This window comes from Xenopus laevis, chromosome 9_10S (genome assembly GCF_017654675.1).
Source record: "Xenopus laevis strain J_2021 chromosome 9_10S, Xenopus_laevis_v10.1, whole genome shotgun sequence".
In the NCBI taxonomy this organism is placed as follows: domain Eukaryota; kingdom Metazoa; phylum Chordata; class Amphibia; order Anura; family Pipidae; genus Xenopus; species Xenopus laevis.
In genome coordinates, this window is record NC_054388.1 from 37030985 (window position 1) to 37050122 (window position 19138).

Below are 19138 nucleotides of genomic sequence, written 5' to 3' on the forward strand. Positions count from 1 at the left end.
ATGAAAAGTTAACACATCTGATAAGCATAGATTCTTAACTTACCAATATGAGACCCAGGCTGGTCTTCTGTGGACGTTGTATAGTGAAGGCAAAATAGACGTCCAATATCTCGGACAATATTCAATACATTCTCTAATGGGTTTCGAACACATGACCTGCAAACAATCAATAACAAATTTTGAGTATTAATGAAAATAACAGATTTTATCCTTTAAATTGATCACAAAAGTACAAAGTTATTTAGAAAGCTTACTTGAAAACGTCAATCAGCTGCTCACTTGGAGCATTTCTGAGTCCTGTCACCATGCTCTGTAACCTGCTGACACACTGTGTTGCGGATGAAACAGGTGTGATTACAGTTGGCTCCTCCTTCAGGTAACCCCTACCAGTCAGAGGAGTAGATGGAGCAAAAGAACTTTTCTGCCAAAAATTCCAAGTATAATATTGCTGTGAGCATAGGTATAACAAAATTCCCAATTCAGCCCACATTTTACACTAACTGGACTTCAGGCTGGGCCCCCTTAGCTCATAACAAGGTTACAGATATATAGAAACACTGGTGTAAGTCACCCTGCTATAGTTCCAGGGGTACCCAGGACACATAACTCATCCCAAATCTCACCCTAACTAGCCTTCAGACTGGGCCCCTTAACTCAAAAAAACAGCAATGATAAACCATTGTACAAGCACAAACACTCTGTGAAAATGTACCCAACGCACACCTTTTCAAAATGTTGCTGCAGGTTGCACTCCATTTGCTTCCGTGGAGTGCAGTTTCCCGTGGGAAATTCCACAACAAATTTTCTGGGACTTCCAATCTCCTCTTCTGCATCGACACCCTGAAAAACCCGCTCATCAAAGTCTCCCTTCGTAAGGACATACTCTTCATACTCTTTATTCAAGGATTTACTAAGGGATAAAATTAAATTATACAAAGTTTGTTTCTACACATTGTTGTACTGCTTAGAAATAATGCTGTCCCTGCTGGGGGAGGGGGGCAAAATAATAAAGGTAAAAGGCTTTAACACAGTCCAATATGGCTGCATTAACTCAGCATTGTAGATTAATTGCTAACCAATTAGGTTATACAATAGTGCACAATGAGCCAATTTAGCCAGCTTGACCCCTTCCATGGAGTCCAAAAGGTCAAAGAATTGGGTCAGTGACCACATACAAGATAAATCACTTACTTGTTATCTGTGAAACAAGAGACATCCAATAGACAGGATCCTTTTAAAATCTGGATTAAAAAAAATGTGAAAAAAAATGTGAAATCAAGATAAGTCAGGCAATGAGGTAAATTACATTTACAGTGTAAATGCAGTAAGATGGGTATTGGATTGTCTTACAGATTGCTGGAGTTACCTTTTTATCATAAAGTTTTGCTATATATGGCTTAAAATAATGTTCTTTTATCCCCTTGGCTTCCACAGATATTCCATCGTATAGCTCACACAGTGCACCAATGATGCATGGGGTATCCTCTGAGCTGGAGTCAATAGGAGGAAGCTTTGCTATAAAGGCAAGGGGAAACAAAGGGTTATACCAAATAGTAGCACTTTATGAACATCAGCTTCATCGCCACATTTGTATTGAAACGAGCATTATTTCTCTCACGTCGGGGGGGGGGGGGAGAGACAAAGGAACTACGGGGTAAAGAGCTCCTCCCACCAGGAGGCAGGAGACTGCAGTGATGTCAGAATTTTGACGCAAGAACTGAACATCATTCTGTGGTTAGGACGGACAACAGGGGTGAGACCAGAGTCAGCAGTCTGTCTGTACTCATTGTGTTAGGACCTCCCCTCTGCATCTCAATACCTATGGGTGTCTCCTCAGGTTGATAACCCCTTGGGGCAAGTTACATGGCAGAGTTGTGGTGTCCCTAGCGGGACTGGGAGAGAATGCCAGACACAAGCTCGCTCTGTCTCTCTCCGAGAGTAAGCCACTGACATGTATAGATAAAGAAAAGTAGAGAAAAAGAATGACCCATAATAATTGCACCTTCACACCTAGGTTATCATTCTTTCTCTGTTATTAATTAAAACTTAACTTGTATTTGTTTTGAATTAAGACTTAAGTTTTATTGAAAATTGATTAAAACAAGGTATGTCCAAAAAATTTAATTATAAACTCATGTAGGAAGTAGCGTTTAAAGGAAAAAATTAATAGGGATCATTATATAACAGCTCCCAGGTCCGCTGTTATAAACGTCAGGGTTGGATAAGACCGAGCGTTGTGTAAACACTACACTGAAACAGACTTGGGTGCTGTTAGTAAAGTAAATGCCTCAGAAAATAAAGATTTTTCTAAATCCTTTTCAGTTTAATGGCCAATTAACACCATGATAGTACTAAAAAGGATAGCACTGGGCCTGAACAGAATTCATGGCCTGTTTCAAACCTAGCAATAGGACAAACTGTCTCCTTTTCTAACAGAAGCCAAAACCTATATAACCAGTCACATCTAGTGGCCATTAGGTAAGTCTGTCCATTTGGTTTGGTTAAAATGACCCATTTTACATTTATAATCTATTCAAAAACATGCAATACATACCTGTAAAGGAAGGATTTAGCAGATCTTCTTTATTAGGGCACTGTAGCACGTGCGCATAAATAAGGTCCAAGCAGCATAAAAGCAAGTGATAAGAATTAACCAAATCATCTCCAATCAAGCAGAAATTACCTGAAACCAAACAGCTTTCAGTAAGTGAAAGATTAGCGTATACTGTTTACAGGAGAAGGAAACCTAGTTGACGCGAAAACCCTCCCCCCCTCCCGTGTGTTTCCCACCCTCCCTCCTCCCCCCTGGCCTACCCGTCCTGCTGGGCAAATGCCCCTAACTTGTTACTTACCCTTCTGCGCAGGTCCAGTCTACGGAGTTCACAGACGACATCTTCTTCCATGCGATCTTCTTCCTGCTTTGACTGGCGTTTTGGCGCATGCGCAGTAGGAGCATTTCGCCGGTACGTTCTACTGCGCATGCGCCAAAAGTCACGAAGTGAAATCGGAAAACTTTGTGACTTTTGGCGCATGCGTAGTAGATCCGTACCGGCGAAATGCTCCTACTGCGCATGCGCCAAAACGCCAGTCAAAGCAGTTAGAAGATTGCGTGGAAGAAGATGTCGTCTGTGAACTCCGTAGACTGGACCTGCGCAGAAGGGTAAGTAACAAGTTAGGGGCATTTGCCCAGCAGGACGGGTAGGCCAGGGGGGAGGAGGGAGGGTGGGCAACACATGGGAGGGGGGGAAGGTTTTTGCGCCGACTAGGTTTCCTTCTCCTTTAAAGGTGAATACATGTGATAAAGATAGAAATGGAATGGTTCATCTTATAAAATTGCTTAATTCTAACATTGTATTAAAAGTCTTCTACAACTGGTATTTCAACGGTTATGCCCCTAAACAGAAGCAATAATAATGGCTTGACAGACAAAAACTTGATATAATCAGCTGCAGGCTACTAAAAGGGAGATGCAGAAAATTAATAATTTATTCATAATTCCACCTCCAAGGTAAATTTCTTTGTTAACAAGAGTAGTAAGATTACAAAGACCAGCACATTTTTTTTTCCTTCAAGGAGAAGGAAAGCTACCAAAGCAGTTTATTGCCAATACATAAGCCACAAAAGTGCAAGCTATAACATACATAGTAACATAGTAAGTAAGGTTGAAAAAAAAGACACGTCCATCGAGTTCAACCTTTTTTTTCCCCCTACTTATCTGCCAGTTGATCCAGAGGAAGGCAAAAAACCCATCTGAAGCCTCTCCAATTTGCATTAGAGGGGGAAAAATTCCTTTTCTGCATTTATTCTGCAGAATGCTTTACCCTACCTGAGTAAACAGCTCTAGAAGCACTCGGTTTGTTTAGGATAACAGCTGCCATATTGGCTTGGTGTGACATCACTTCCTGCCTGAGTCTCTCCCTGCTCACTTATAGCTCTGGGCTCAGATTACAGCAGGGAGGGGGAGAGGAGCAAACTGAGCATGCTCAAGCCATAGCCCTGGAGGTTTAAGCCGAAAACAGGAAGTCTGATACAGAAGCCCATGAGTACACAATAGAAGGAAAGAAATGTGGAGTTTCTTTTGACAGAGGACTCAGAGCAGCATTACTTTGATGGTTTACGGGTGTATTTCTATAGACCTTTCTGATAAAGCTTACTTAATTTTAACCTTTCCTTCCTCTTTCAAGACTTCAGCTTGTGAAGAAGGTAGAGCAGGACCAGGAGAGGGTAGAAGAGATGTCATACTTACCCTCTGCCTGGTCTTTTACCACCACATTACATTGGCCTTCAGATCCCCCTGTACCTGTAATAAAATACAGGTGTCAGAGTTTGAGGTTTCCCTCAAGGCTAAGGGTCTTGAAGAGAAGGTTATGGGGTTGGATCTTTCACAGTGTGACTGGGAAGAGTAGATTAACTGTAGACCTTTCACTTATATAGTACGTTAATAAGGGACCATATGCCTACATGAAATGTTGGTTGATAAGTGCCAGGCAGGGGCGATCCTGGCCCCTCCGCTGCCTGAGGCAGCAGCAGTTGCTGCTGCCCCCCCTCCCCTGGAAATTCGCTCTTAAAGTACCAGGAGCAGCATTTTTGCTGCCCCTGGTACCTAGTGGGGCGCTGCCGCCTGAGGCGAAGGCCTCAACTTGCCTCATTGGCGAAGCACCCCTGGTGCCAGGCCTTACACTGTACAATAATTTTTTCCGTGACTTATGTACTACCACTGAATGTGAAATCAAAGAGCAATTCCTGTGCTCCCAGAGAAACACTACTGAAGATGAACCTAGAACCATCTACATCATTCTACAGGCATCACTAACCAAGATAAAATGGCAATAGATATGACAAGACTTACCCTTGGAGTAAACAAATAAGGTCCAGCAGAAACTGAAGAGATCTTTAACACAGCACTGCAGCCTCCTGGAGAACAAAATAGTGCCAATGTAAACTAATCATAAGCATACAATGTTGTTAAATCTACCTTAACAAACCAGCAAACAGGTAGGGGAAATATTTGGCATATTAGTTGCCCAGAAGAATTCTGCAGAATAGGCTGACACAGTGATTACAGTAAGGTGAACTAACTACAGGAATGGGATCCATTATCTCCGGAAACCCATTAGCCAGAAAGCTCCTAATTACTGAATGGCCATCTCCTAGAACTCTATTTTATCCAAATAATTAAAAAAAACAATTTCAAAAATGATTTCCTTTTTCTCTGTAATAATAAAACAGTACATTTTAATTGTCCCTACTAAGATAAAAAATAATCCTTATTGGAAGTAAAAATACTGTTTTTTTTTTAATCTTTACATGATTTTCTAGAAGACTTAAAGGGGTTGTTCACCTTTAAATTAACTTTTAGTATAATGTAGAGAAGGATTTTCTGAGACTATTTGCAATTGGTTTTCATTTTTATTATTTGTGGTTTTTGAGTTATTTAGCTTTTTATTCAACAACTCTCCAGTTTACAGCTTCAGCAGTCTGGTTGCTAGGGTACAAACTACTTTAGCAACCATGCGCTGATATAAGTTAGACACAGGAATATGAATAGGAGAGGATCTGAATAGAAAGATGAGTGATAAAAAGTAGCAATAACAATACATTTGTAGCCTTACAGAGCATTTGTTTTTTAGATGGGGTCAATGACCCCCATTTGAAATTTGGAAAGGGTCAGAAGAAGGCGGCAAATAATTCAAAACCATAACAAATAAAAAATGAAGACCGATTGAAAAATTGCTTAGAATTAGTCATTCTATAACATACTAAAAGTTAACGAAAAGGTGAACCACCCCTTTCCAAATTACTGAAAGATTTGCTATCTAAGCCCCAGGCAGCGAGCATTCTGGATAACAGGTCCTATACCGTAAACCCCTACTTTGATGGTTTAACAATCTTGGGGTATGCGCCATTAGACACACGCTGTGAGCAGTACTATACGGCTGTTTAGTTAGCAAGTGCCAGGGGGAAAAAAATAAACAAACTTTCATGAGATCTTACCTTTGCTTTCTGCTCCTTGGTAATCTTGGTGGCTCCTCGTGGGGGTTTTGAAATATCTCCCGAAAGATCGGTTCAAATTTCTTAAATATAACGGTGGCCACTTCAAAGTTCCTTTCCAAGTGCTCCACTCGCTGTCGGAACTCCTGCGGAAGGTTAGACATATCTATCCACTTCTTCATTTTATTGAAGAACTGAATCAAGCTGCAGAACAATAAGGGAACAGAGCCTGACTGAGGGGAGAATACATACCCTGAGCAGTATGAAAAAAGTCCGTTATTCATTTAAACAGGATTCAAAATCAGTGATGTGAAGGAATTACAGGTATGGGATCAGTTATCTGGAAAACCGTTATCCAGAGAGCTCTGAATTACAGAAAGGCCATCTCCCATAGACTCCTTTTTATCCAAATAATCCAAATTTTTAAAAATTATTTCCCTTTTCTCTGTAATAATAAAACAGTAGTTTGTACTTGATCCAAACTAAGATATAATTAATCTTTATTGAAAGCAAAATTAACCCATTGGGTTTATTCAATGTTTACATGATTTTTTTTAGAAGGTATTAAGATCCAATTAACGTCCCAAGCATTCTGGATAACAGGTTCCATACATGTACTGGCAACTGCGGTAAATACTCCTCATACGCACCTTAGTTTTGCAGAGCGCAGTATCCGCGTCAGCGACACGCCATTACCCTCCATGATTCCTTTCCCAACAGTTGGAATGACGCCTTTTCGACATGCTGCATACAAGGCACATGCTAACCAATGCTTCACTTCTCCCTAAAACAAAAACAGCTGCTATTTGAGATTTTCAGAACTATAATATTAAAAACAAATGCAGAGAGAAACTGTAATCGTTCTGTCACCTTTAAATGGCTCCATGTGCAATAACCGCTTTACTGGGATAAAATCAATTTTTGGTCTAATTGAGCCAGCAGTACTCGAAGACAATTTGCAGTTAGTCTTTATTCGTGTATGTTTGTTAAATTGAATTGCAGTATGTCGTTTTAGGTCTGATGCCATCTGGTGGCTAGGCATTATTTACCCTAACAACCAGGCAGCTGCTTGGAAGACAGAATGGGCCCGAGTAAAATCAGTAAGGGCCTGAACGAGACTAGAAACACTACACAATTAAGTGACTATACAAACTAAAGAAGACCATCTGAAACAATGCTTGGAATTTAAAGGTGAACTTCTACATGTTTCTGAGACAAGAACTATGAATACTGTTGTACGACACTGATTGAACTGTTATATGTTACATCAGGATTGCATTGATATACACCTGTAACCACAATAAAAAGAAGAAGCGTACAGGTAAGGGATCTGTTATCCGGAAACCCATTATCCAGAAAGCTCAGAATTATGGAAAGCCCATCTTCTATAGACTCTATTTAATCCAAATAATTCAAATTTATTTTAAAATGATTTCCTTTTTCTCTGTAATAATAAAACAGTACCATGTACTTTATCCAAACTAAGATATAATTAATCCTTATTGGAAGCAAAACAATGTTTAATTGATTTTCTAGTAGACAAGGTATGAAGATCCAAATTACAGAAAGATCCGTAATCCGAAAACCCCCAGGTGCGAGCATCCTGGATAACAGGTCCCATACCTGTATAACCAACTATATTGGAAGAAGGGGGACACGTGTTTAATATGCTAGACTAGACCATAGTTGCACATAAGATTCCAGGCCAACACCACCAGGTGAGAACAGTGGCCAAAACTCATAAGATGTTAAAGGGGTTGTACACCATTAAAATTAACTTCTACCATTATATAGAGGGTGATATTCTGAAAATTTGCAATTGGTTTTATTTATTTTTTTTTTAATTTGTGGCTTTTGAATTATTTAACATTTTATTCACTGGCTCTCCGGTTTAAAATGTAAGCAATCTGGGTCCAATCTAGGTTCCAAGTAGGGATGCACCGAATCCACTATTTTGGATTCGGCCGACCCCCGAACTATTTTGCAAAAGATTCGGCCGAATACCAAACCGAATCCTAGTCTGCATATGCAAATTAGGGGTGGGAAGGGGAAACATTTTACTTCCTTGCTTTGTGACAAAAAGTCACACGATTTCCCTCCAGCCCCTAATTTGCATATGCAAATTAGGCCAGGCAGAAGGATTCGGTCGAATCCTGCTGAAAAAGGCCGAATCAAGAACCAAATCTTGGGATTCGGTGGATTCCTAGCAACCATGCCCTGATTTGAATAAGAAAGGATCCGAATAGAAAGAGGAGTAGTAAATAGTAGCAATAACAATACATTTGCAGGCTTAACCCTTTACGTGCCAGCAGAATTTCACATTTTGATTACGCGAAATGCCAATGCCGTTTTTTTAACATTTTGTGCTCTCTCAATTTAGGGGCATTTTCTGAGGGGAAACCTATAGTTTATCTAGGAAAACTATACACTGTTTTTTTTTTTTGGGAGAAACTAAGCTTTCTAAACCTGCCTCAGTTTTCATGTATTTCCATCTCTGCAAAAAGTTTTAGAGTGCCAAATACCAAAAAAAAAAATTAAAAATTCCTGTTTTTCATAGTATACCAATTTATCCCAGAAAAATATTTCATTTTACACATGAAAATCCAACTGATTTGGAAAGCTTTATGTCTCTCGAACGTGCCAATACCAGATATGTATAGTTTTAGGGAGATTTAGGACTTCTGTACAGCCAAAACTCCCTGCAGTATATTACCGAATTTTGAAAGTACTAAGGCAGAAAACCATATATTTTTGAAATGTACACATTCTGCTGATTCCAAAATGGGTAACTATGTCTCTCTTCTCCTAACTTAATATCAAAGCTTGTCTGAACGTAGTACACATACTACCGGAACTAAAATGGGTACCCATGCCTTTCTGCTCCACAACTACCGAGTCGCCAGGCTTTACCAAATTTGGCGGTTATGGCGAAATACTTGAAAATTGCCTCAAAGCTTCAACTTTCCAGCATCGTATTGTCCATGTATCATTACATACATTTTGTAAAGTATCAGCATAAAACATCCTAAATATGAACGCCAGGGGTCTACTGAACACTTTATGCCCAATATGCATAGATATATCAAACTATGTGGCGCACAGAGACCCCCAAATGGATATATAGTAGATAAAATTTACAAGGCAAAACAAAATAAGACAGAAAAGTGTGAAATGCTAATAAATCCAAAAAACCCACATAAATCAATACTTTTTTCCCCCAGACTAGTGTAATCGGCTGTCAGAATCACAGTTTGAATATTTTAGCTGGGCCAAATAGGTTATATGGACAGAAACAAGGGAACACAACATATGTAGAGCTGAAAATGCAATAAAATGGCTAAAAATGCACCAAAATTGCAATATAATCACGAAATAACATACAAAAGGTATTGCACAGTACGGTTAGTGAATACGCGATTCACAATGTCAATAAAACATTTTTTTCAGCCAAAAAACGTATGTGCACGTGTGTGAGTGACCCCCCCGACCCCCAAAAATGTATGTGTGTGTGTGTAAGTGTGAATGTAAGTGTGTATTACTGTAATAAATGTGTGTTGGTGTGTGTAATCGTTGCACCAACCTGGAAAAGTCGCTGAAGATTGTTGCAGAAAATCTGGAGGGGCCCCAGGAAGAGATCTGCAATCATCCCCGTGTTCTTGTGCTGTGGGGGCGGAGCTGGGCGGCGCAGTGTAGTCTGCAGCAGGACACGTAGGAAACATGTGACTGCTACTGCCTTGGGGCCCCTGGGCTATCGCGCCGCAGGGGCCACTCGATCCCCTGCTCTGCTCATTGTCTAGGGGCGGGGGATCGAGGAGGAATGGAGCGAACCGCTCCAAAAGCTGCTCCTGCGCTCCAGAACCCGGAAGTGCAGCAGAACGTAGAATCTATGTTCTGTGGCACTTTGATCCACAGAACGTAGATTCTACGATCGGTGGCACTTAAAGGGTTAAATCGCATTGGTGCCGGCGTTTTCTCAATATAGCAGGCGGAAGGCAGTTCGGGGAGATTGTCTCCCCCCAGAAGAGGCAATTAGTCACCAACCGACTAAATCTCCCCGAATCTGCCCGTGTACCCCTGCCCTCAAACCCTAAATGTTTGAACTGAGAGAGATGTGCTGACTTTTGTGGGAAAAATATTAGTTGCTCATCAAAAATGGAGACTACAAGAGGTTGTTCACCTTTCAAACACTTTCTTAGTTCAGTTGTATCAGATAGCACACCAGAAATAAATAGCTTTTTCAGGTGCTTTCTATTTTAGACTGAATATTGAAGTTTTCCAGTGTACTATCCAATAACAACTGAATAAATGCTTGAATTGTCGGTTATCTGGTAAGTGGCAAAACAGACATACATCTGCTCATACAGGGCTATGGGTACAGAGGCAGGAACCAAATAATTCCTACACATCGATTTGTCTCTAGGTGGTGCCAGAGGGTGACTGCCACCCTGCATGCCAGCAGCACTGCAATCAACATGGCTAAGGTGGCACTTTAAAATAGTGCTGATATTCTGTATAATGTAAGTAGAGTGGTGGTTAGTGATACAGCTCATAGGGTGCAACCTTTAAGGGATTGTTCACCTTCCAACACTTTTCTCAGTTCAGTTGGTTTCAGACAGTTCACCAGAAATAAAGACTTTTTGCAATTACTTAAAATTTTCTATTTGAGACTGTTTTTCTAATATCGAAGTTTAATTTTTCACCTTCTAAGGGTAAGGGCACACGGGCAGATTCGAGGAGATTAGACACCCCGGTGACTGACTTCCTCTTCTTCGGGGCGACAATCTCTGCAAACTGGCAACTTCAGGGAAACAATCTCTTCCTCGTGAGGCAACTTCGGGCGACTCTGGAAAATGAAGTGCCGCGACTGCTATCCTGCTAGAGATTTTTCATTCTAGCCGACGGGAAGTTGGGGGAAGGCAGTATGGGGAGATAGTCGCCCCGAAGAAGAGGCGGTTTGTCGCCGGGGCCACTAATCTCCCCAAATCTGCCCTTACCCTAAAGCAGCTCTGGGAAGGGGAGGGGTCGCCGATCCTGTAAACTATTTTAAATTGATACATTTCTTATGTTTGTCCCTGCTGAGCAGAATCCCTGAGTTTCATTACAGGCAGCTGTTAGATTGATACAATAGTTGCTAATAATCCACAGAGCTGCTGAGCAATTTATCAACTAAATGTTGCAAATTTCTAACACTTTAGTATGTACCTACTGAGACGTCAGACTGAAACACCAGAGATGTTTAATTATTTTCTAAAAAAAAAAGTCTATTTCTGGGGAACAATCCGAAACCAACTGAACTGAAAAAAAATGTCTTTGGAAGGTGAACAACCCCTTTAACAGCTGCTGTTTATCATTCATGGGAGAATGAGCCCCAGAGTAAAGTGTCTGATAGCAAATAAGCACTTTTTTTCGGGCCTCCCACGTGCCGGCAAGATCAGCTGTCATGTCAGTACATGCCTATAGCACATGGGGCAGAGCAAGCAGAGGGGTGAATTACGGCACAGTCTTTTAAAGCTACAGTACAAAGTCATCATAAAGGTGGTTTACTGGAAATGATCGATAAATCAGAGGTTAATCATATTTCTTCAACTCAAAAATGAAAAGCAAATATGAATATAAATAAGCATTTCTTTATTGGGTGTTCCACGGGGGAGCTCCTTCCTATGCCATTGCTGCACTGGTGATGTTTACACTGGAACTGCAGACTATGAGAGACTACTCCCAGTTACATGCCCAGTGTGAAGGCAACTACTAGACATAGGAGGGCACAAACCCAGGATTGCCAACAACTTCACACACACCGAGGCACAGGAGTTCAGTAATAATGTTCATTTATATAGAGCAGGGAGTCCAACATGCGGCCCAGGATGGATATGAATGCGGCCCAGCTTGAACCGCTCAGTTCCCGAGGAAACAACACAATACTATAATAATAAGTCTATTTACTTTACTTTTACAAATCAAAAGTGTTTGTGTATTTCATGTGTGGCCCCAGACTATTTTTCTTTTCCAATGTGGCCCAGGGAAGCCAAAAGGTTGGACACCCCTGATATAGAGCCAACATATTCCGCAGTGCTGTACAGAGATTATACATCGTTCTTATCAGCCCCCAGTCCAGTGGAGCTTACACTCTAATGTCCCTATTAGATTCATCAACCCTCTGTCCAGTGGAGCTTACACTCTTATGTCCCTATTAGATTCATCAGCCCCCAGTCCAGTGAAGCTTACACTCTAATGTCCCTAATACATTCATCAGCCCTCAGGCCAGTGGAGCTTACACTCTAATGTCCCTATTAGATTCATCAGCCCTCTGTCCAGTGGAGCTTACACTCTAATGTCCCTATTAGATTCATCAGCCCTCTGTCCAGTGGAGCTTACACACTAATGTCCCTATTAGATTCATCAGCCCTCTGTCCAGTAGAGCTTACACTCTAATGTCCCTTTTACAAATGCCCTACAGACATTGGGACACCAGGAGAGCAATATATGGAGGAGGGGAGCCAGGGAGACCCCCAGAAAGCTGATTTGTATCAGAGGGATTCCAGACAGCTTAAGGATTTGGCAGGGGGACCCCAGGCAGCAAAGGGGTCGATTAGATCCAAAACTGAGAGAGAGAGAGTACACAAATTCAGCCGCAGAAGATAGGTGAGACCATGTTACCTCCAGGCTGTAGGTGCTCCATGTCCGGGTAAAGTCCCTCATAGTCTCGGCAGCGGTCTCTTGATCCAAGTTGAGTTCCCGGCGTAAAGTTTCCATTTGCTCCTGTACTGCATCCCCCGGGCCCCCGTCCGACGAGTTCGAGGCCTCGGTATCCGTCTCTTCTCGCTGCATTTCCCCGGTATAACCTAGCAACTATCTCCGCTCTCACACAGACTCCCTCTCCTGTTTCTCCTATCCCCGCCCCCGCTGCTCAATAGCAAAAAAAGGCGCGAAAATCGGCCCTTCTCACCTGTGTATCCTTCCGCCATTTCCATGTCGGCTTTTCAATCCTGTCTCTTCCCGCATTGAGAGGGTCCAAACCGGGACCCTGTGTACACGGAGAACCCTCATAATTAATTCGTGGGGCGGGTAAAGCGATTCGGTCATCGAGAGCCCCGGCGGGTGTACACATTATCCCGGGAAGCGAATAGTCTCCGCGTTGCATTTTGGGGCTTGTAGTTTTCAATGACATTTAAAGCCCAGAGAGGCATTTAAAGTGATACTCCCATTCTGACAGTAAATCCTCTCATTACAGTTGCATTTATAACCAGAATTACAAGAAATGACCTGCGCACCAACTGAAGGGTTATATTTCATTCAGGGCAGGAACTAGGGGTAAACAAACGAGGAACGTGCCTAGGGCCAAAGCTTGAGGGGCCCCAGACACTTACCTCATAAGTAGCCTACCCCTAGTCCGCCATTAACGGAGGTTAAAGGAACAGTAACACCAAAAAAGTGTATCAAAGTAATTATAATATAATGTACTGTTGCCCTACACTGGTAAACGTTCTGTGCTTTAGTGATGTGCTGGTAGAGAATTTCTTGACCCCACCTGGGGTCCCTCTATTTATAGACCCGTGCCTGACCTGCAGTGAATTCCAAAGCCGGAACCGCTAAGTCGCGGAGAGTAGGAGAACGGAGAAGAGCTTGATTTTGTGCAGGAATTGGCCCCACCCATGGGTTTTGGGCCGGCCCGCACATCACATGTGCTTGCTTCAGAAATTTTACTATAGTTTATTCAAACAAGCTGCTATTTAACCACTGGGGCAGTCATTCAAGCTGGAGAAAAGCGCATAGTTCACGTAGTAGATAACAGAATACAACTGTGTTTTATCTGTTGGTGATGAGCATTCGAAACCATAAATACTGGCAAGCACTCCGTGGTCCACCTATGACTGTATATCTTTTATACGAAACGCGTCAGGACTGCAATGTTTTTAATCTACTGAAATAACCTCAAATGATTTTACCCTACGAGTGGACCCACGGAGTGCTTGCCAGTATTTATGGTTTCGAATGCAAATCACCTACAGTTACGGGTTTGGGGCGATGCACCCGGGCCAATCGTCTACCTTGGCGAGTGCGGCTTTTCCTAAAACCTCTATGTATTGAATAAAAAGTGTTGTGAGCCCAGAAGCGAGGGATCTGGGGTATGTACACCCAGGTCATCGGGTGAAAAGGGTGAGCACGGTAACGGCTTTCAGGAGGCTATTAGTTGTTTATAGAAATATACGGATTTTAATAGTGGGATTGAGACATTCCCCAAAAAAAGATTATACTCATAAAAATTGGAGGTTGGAATTGCTTATTCTTATTGTTGAATGTGTTTTATCTGTTATCTGCGGTGTATCCTGTGCCTTTTTTCCAGCATGAATGGCTGCCCCACGTGGCTATACAGCAACTTATTTGTATACACCACAGAAGTCTTCATGAAGCAAAAACACCACTTTTATCAGTGAAGGGCAGCAGTACATTATATTTTAATGACACTATTTTTTTGGTGTTACTGTTGCATTAAGTGAGTGCCACTCAGAGGGGACAGGGCGTGACCTGGCTGGCAAGGTTGCCTAGGGAGCCCGGCACTGATTTAATTAAAGTCTCTATGTATTGGCCAGTGTAGGAAACCTGCTACAAACTGCTCTTACAGAAACATTTACTAGATACTGAAACCACTTATGGCTACTGTTATTCTAATGATCATGGAATAAAACATTTTTAAGCATTCCAAGTTATTCCAAAGGGACAATAAAGGAAAATCTTGCTGCTTTGAAAGATTAGGTGCAACATTGCTGGTCCATATAGGTTAGTAGCTGCCCTGTTTTTGTCTGCTTACCGCATCTCTGTCGCAAAATTTGCATGGATACTAGTGATCCACACACGGCCCAAGGGCCACAATTTTGTGTTCTTTATGTCTGCAGCATTTGCACCACAGGCCCAGTAGGATGTTTCAACTGTTCTCAAAGACACGGGTGCAGTCTCCCTGGAAGAGTCCGGGATCAACTCTTCTGTGTTCCAAACACCTGCATGTAAGGATCCTAATGGGGCTCATGTCTGGTGACTGTGGAGGGCTCCTTACTCTTTGTTGGAGTTCAGATAAGAGTTTAAGTGATAGTACACCATTAACCTTTAGCATGTTGACGAATGTCCTATTCTTGCTACCTTCCAATTGGTCTTTTTTTTAATGATTTGCATTTCTCTTTCCAGCTTTTAGAGGAAGGGAGGGGGTTCACTGATTTTTTTTGTTACTTAATATCCTTCTATTCAGACCTCTCCTATTCAACTTCTATTCTCTCATTCACACCACTTCCTGGTTGCTAGGATATCTTGGACCCAAGCAACAATATAGCTGCTCAGATTCCAAACTGGAGAAACAAAAGCACTCAAGAACAATTTTTCTAACATCAGTAGTGTTAATGCATATCAACTTGTAGCATGATGCAGACAATGATATTCTGAGATAATTTGTGGTTGGTCTTTATTTCATGAATTGGGCTATTGAATTATTCAGAAGCTTTTTGTTCTCAGCAGCTATTAGGTTGCTAGGGTCCAAGTTACCCTAGCAACCAGGCAGTGGTGTGAATGAGAGACTAGAAGATGACTAAGAGAGGGGCTGAACAGAAAGAAAGCAGGGGGGGGGGAAGTAACAATAACAAATAATGTTTAAAAATGAACATGGCTGGAAATGTTGAGTTTACTGTATGAGCCAAGAGGCTGAGCAGTAATGAAAAGGTCCGGGCCTTGTTAGATCATTTTCTGAGTCAGTGGCACTGTGCATGCTCAGGCTGTTGTTGAGCTATTGTTGAGTCATCAAGCAGGAAATGTGGTTTTCCGTAGTTGAGTTAAGAGTTAGTAATGCACAGGTCACAAACCACATACCTGACCCTAATCTGAATTGTTCAGTATAAAAATAAAAACTGGGTAAATAAATGTTTCTGATATAGTTAGTTAGCCAAAAATGTAATGTATAAAGGCTGGAGTGACTGGATGTGTAACATAATCGCCAGAACACTACTTCCTGCTTTGCAATTCTCTAGGTTTCCACTGATTGGTTACCAGACAGTAACCAATCAGGGACTTGACAGGAGTCATAATCGTTTACTTTTGAGTCTGAGCTGCATGCTAAGCATCTATTGGAAACTGACTGAATAGTTATGTCCCATGTGGGACATATGGGACATAACTCAGAGTTAGAGAGCTGCAAAGCAGGAAGTAGTGTTCTGGCTATTATGTTACACATCCAGTCACTCCAGCCTTTATACAGTACATATGTATGTATGTATGCTACAATTTTAGCTAACCAACTATATTAGAGACATTTTTTTTATTTTGCACAATCAATTTACCCAATTTTTATTTTTACACTGAAATGTTCCTTTAAAGAACAGCACCCACCTGAGCCTAGGGGTCCTTAATTTGAACTCAACCAGAACCCGGTGGTAAATGCCACGGAGAGGAAAGACCTGCCACTAGCACCATTAATAAGGAGAGTAATGTTTCCTTGTTAATGCAGTGGCTAAAGGTGGCAGCAGGCTTGGCAATACCAAAAGCTAGACCCAGAGATGCTGGGAATTGTAGCTTTGCAACAGTTGGACAGAGGATGACAAAATTTTAAGAAGTCTTGTTATTGGACCAAATCCTTCACAGAATTCAGGATTCTCGACATACCTTAAAAATATAAATTTTAGCTCTAGTTTTCCTGAAAACATGTTTTTGGTACATTATTTTCTCTTCAGAATAATTTGTTTTTGGCATGGTGGCTGCTTATCGTATATGCTATGGGACCCAGGCCTACAGCATCATTTGGAGTTACTGTGACCATATAAAGGCACAAGGCTGCAGGCTGAGTTATACATGGAACTCTGAGTATCACTCATGTATTATAAGGGATAATGTTTCCCCTATTGTAAATTATAGGGATATTGGAAGTCATTGAGGGGTTCTGTGACATATAAAGGTACAAGGCTGCAGGCTGAGTTATACGGGGAACTCTGAGTATCACTCATGTATTATAAGGAATAATGTAACCCCTACTATAAATAATAAGGATATTAGAAGTCACTGAGGGGTTCTGTGACAATATAAAGGCACAAGGCTGCAGGCTGAGTTATTTAGGGAACTCTTAATATCACTCATGTATCATAAGGGGTAATGTACCCCTACTGTAAATTATAAGGATATTGGAAGTCACTGAGGAGTTCTGTGACCATATAAAGGCACAAGGTTGCAGGCTGAGTTATAAAGGGAACTCTGAGTATCACTCATGTATTATTAGGGATAATGTACCCCCTACTGTAAATTATAAGGATATTAGAAGTCATTGAGGGTTTCTGTGAACATATAAAGGCACAAGGCTACAAGCTGAGTTGTACATGTTATTATATAATGAATATTGCACCCCCTGCTGTAAAATATAAACTCTAATAACCGTTATATTTTATAGCAGGGGGTATCTTATTTATTATAATGCACAACTTTCAGTGAGTCATGTGAAAGAAATGAGAGCACTCAGCACAGATTCTAACTGATGACATCAATAAGCACCATTTATAAGAACATGAATTATAGGATATTCATGACTCTTGTGTAATATATGCACACAATTACAAAGACACACACACACACGGGCAGATTTACTATAGGGCGAAGTGACTAACATTTCCTTACATATGGCACATAAACTATACACTGGGCTCATGTGTAGGGCAATATAACAACTCTATTTTATTAAGTTTTCCCTGGGCTTGTGTAGTGTAATGTATTGGCTGCAACATATACGTCCATTCAACTTTAAACTTCCCGGCATATGCAAATTAGCCGAATTAACATTAACTTCACCAGCGATCAGCGCCCTGGATGCAACTTTGGATTTTAGTGAATTAGCATTGTCCTGGCAAATCTACGCCTGGTGAAGTGTTGCGCTGTGAGCGAAGTCGTCGCTGGCAAATTTGCCCCTTAGGCTTAAATATTCAGACACACAACATATGTGCTTAAAAACACCACACAGCGAAAGCTTTGGATTCCATGATTTTCATGGGCTGAACCCACAAATCAGAATTATGATGAAGAGAAAAAAAAAACAAAACAAAATCATTTGCTTGTTAACAAGAGTCTTTTTTTTTTTTAAGGTCTTAATTTCAACATATACATCATTTATAATCCCAGGTGTATAAAAGACAAGTGATGGGGGTAAACAAAACAAAAAAAAGAGAGAAATGAAATAAATAACGCAGTGGTTGAAATGTTGGAGTATTTTTGTTGAAGCCTCTGGACCATTTGATAAATTAGTAATACTACAATAAAAAAAAAACTAAAAACGGTAATAGAACAGTACAGGGTACAGAACTAACCGGTGACGGCTACTGACAGAAAGCCAATATATAAACCCTTTCCCAGAATCCACCTTGTCTATGCATTGGAAACCATCAGCCAGCACTTCCAATGAGGAGAACCTTTAATGTGAGTCCATAAAATACTGACGTGTCTACATATAGATCCGTGTGTCGAATATATAATCATGGTATATAGATATATATATATTTTACACACCTTACAGACAAACACAAGCCATTTACTAAGAGTATAAAAAATGAGCATGAAAATCGGCCGATGTGGCGGAAATGAAAATACTCTCTAAAACCCGGCTATGAAAATATAAACATCTAAATGTCTGACATTATTTCAAATGTTAATAAGAAGCATCATTTAAGGTACATGTCCCAAGTCAGAAACAGGCCGCTTGGGGTCAGAGGGGGGTGGAGCATTCCTGATGCACGGAAACAGAAAAAGAATATATATATATATATATATATATATATATATATATATATATATATATACATATATAAATAAAAAGAGGCATGTTTTAACTAAATCTGATATATACTTTGTTATAACAAGTGCTACTGATTTTTCACCTAAAATACAAATCATTATCATTACTAATGAGGCCCATTACAGTCACTGATTCAGACGGTGGAATAATATGGGTTAGATTTAAAATCTAAAACAGAGGATTTGCTGATAAAATGCGCTTACCAGTAAGGTTGCCACCAGGCTAGTGTTTTACCGGCCTAGCTGGCAAAACACCTGCCAGGGCCGGGATTATAAAGTTATCAGCAATGTAGTTGCTGGTAAATTTGTAACACCCAAAAGTGCAGTCCCTAGCCCGCCC

The 19138-nt window shown here is 41.0% G+C and overlaps 1 protein-coding gene across 6 annotated transcripts in view; it reads right to left on the bottom strand.

The window, feature by feature from the left end:
• rbl1.S (retinoblastoma-like 1 S homeolog) overlaps positions 1-13205 on the bottom strand; it is a 31605-nt gene extending 18400 nt beyond the window's left edge. Inside the window, exons 1-11 of one of the 6 annotated variants that reach the window (XM_018238443.2) lie at positions 12938-13205; positions 6642-6775; positions 5995-6195; positions 4850-4914; positions 4247-4300; positions 2555-2683; positions 1367-1515; positions 1192-1241; positions 724-910; positions 255-421; positions 44-156 (exon numbers count right to left, since the gene is read on the bottom strand). In XM_018238443.2, coding sequence (XP_018093932.1) covers positions 44-156; positions 255-421; positions 724-910; positions 1192-1241; positions 1367-1515; positions 2555-2683; positions 4247-4300; positions 4850-4914; positions 5995-6195; positions 6642-6775; positions 12938-13159 — 1471 coding nt within the window. In that variant the 5' untranslated portion in view covers positions 13160-13205. Of the gene's footprint in view, positions 1-43; positions 157-254; positions 422-723; positions 911-1191; positions 1242-1366; positions 1516-2554; positions 2684-4246; positions 4301-4849; positions 4915-5994; positions 6196-6641; positions 6776-12648; positions 12910-12937 lie in introns of those variants that run through there. The other 5 variants (XM_018238438.2, XM_018238439.2, XM_018238440.2 and 2 more) reach the window with 5 other exon arrangements.
• Between the last annotated feature and the right edge of the window lie 5933 nt (positions 13206-19138).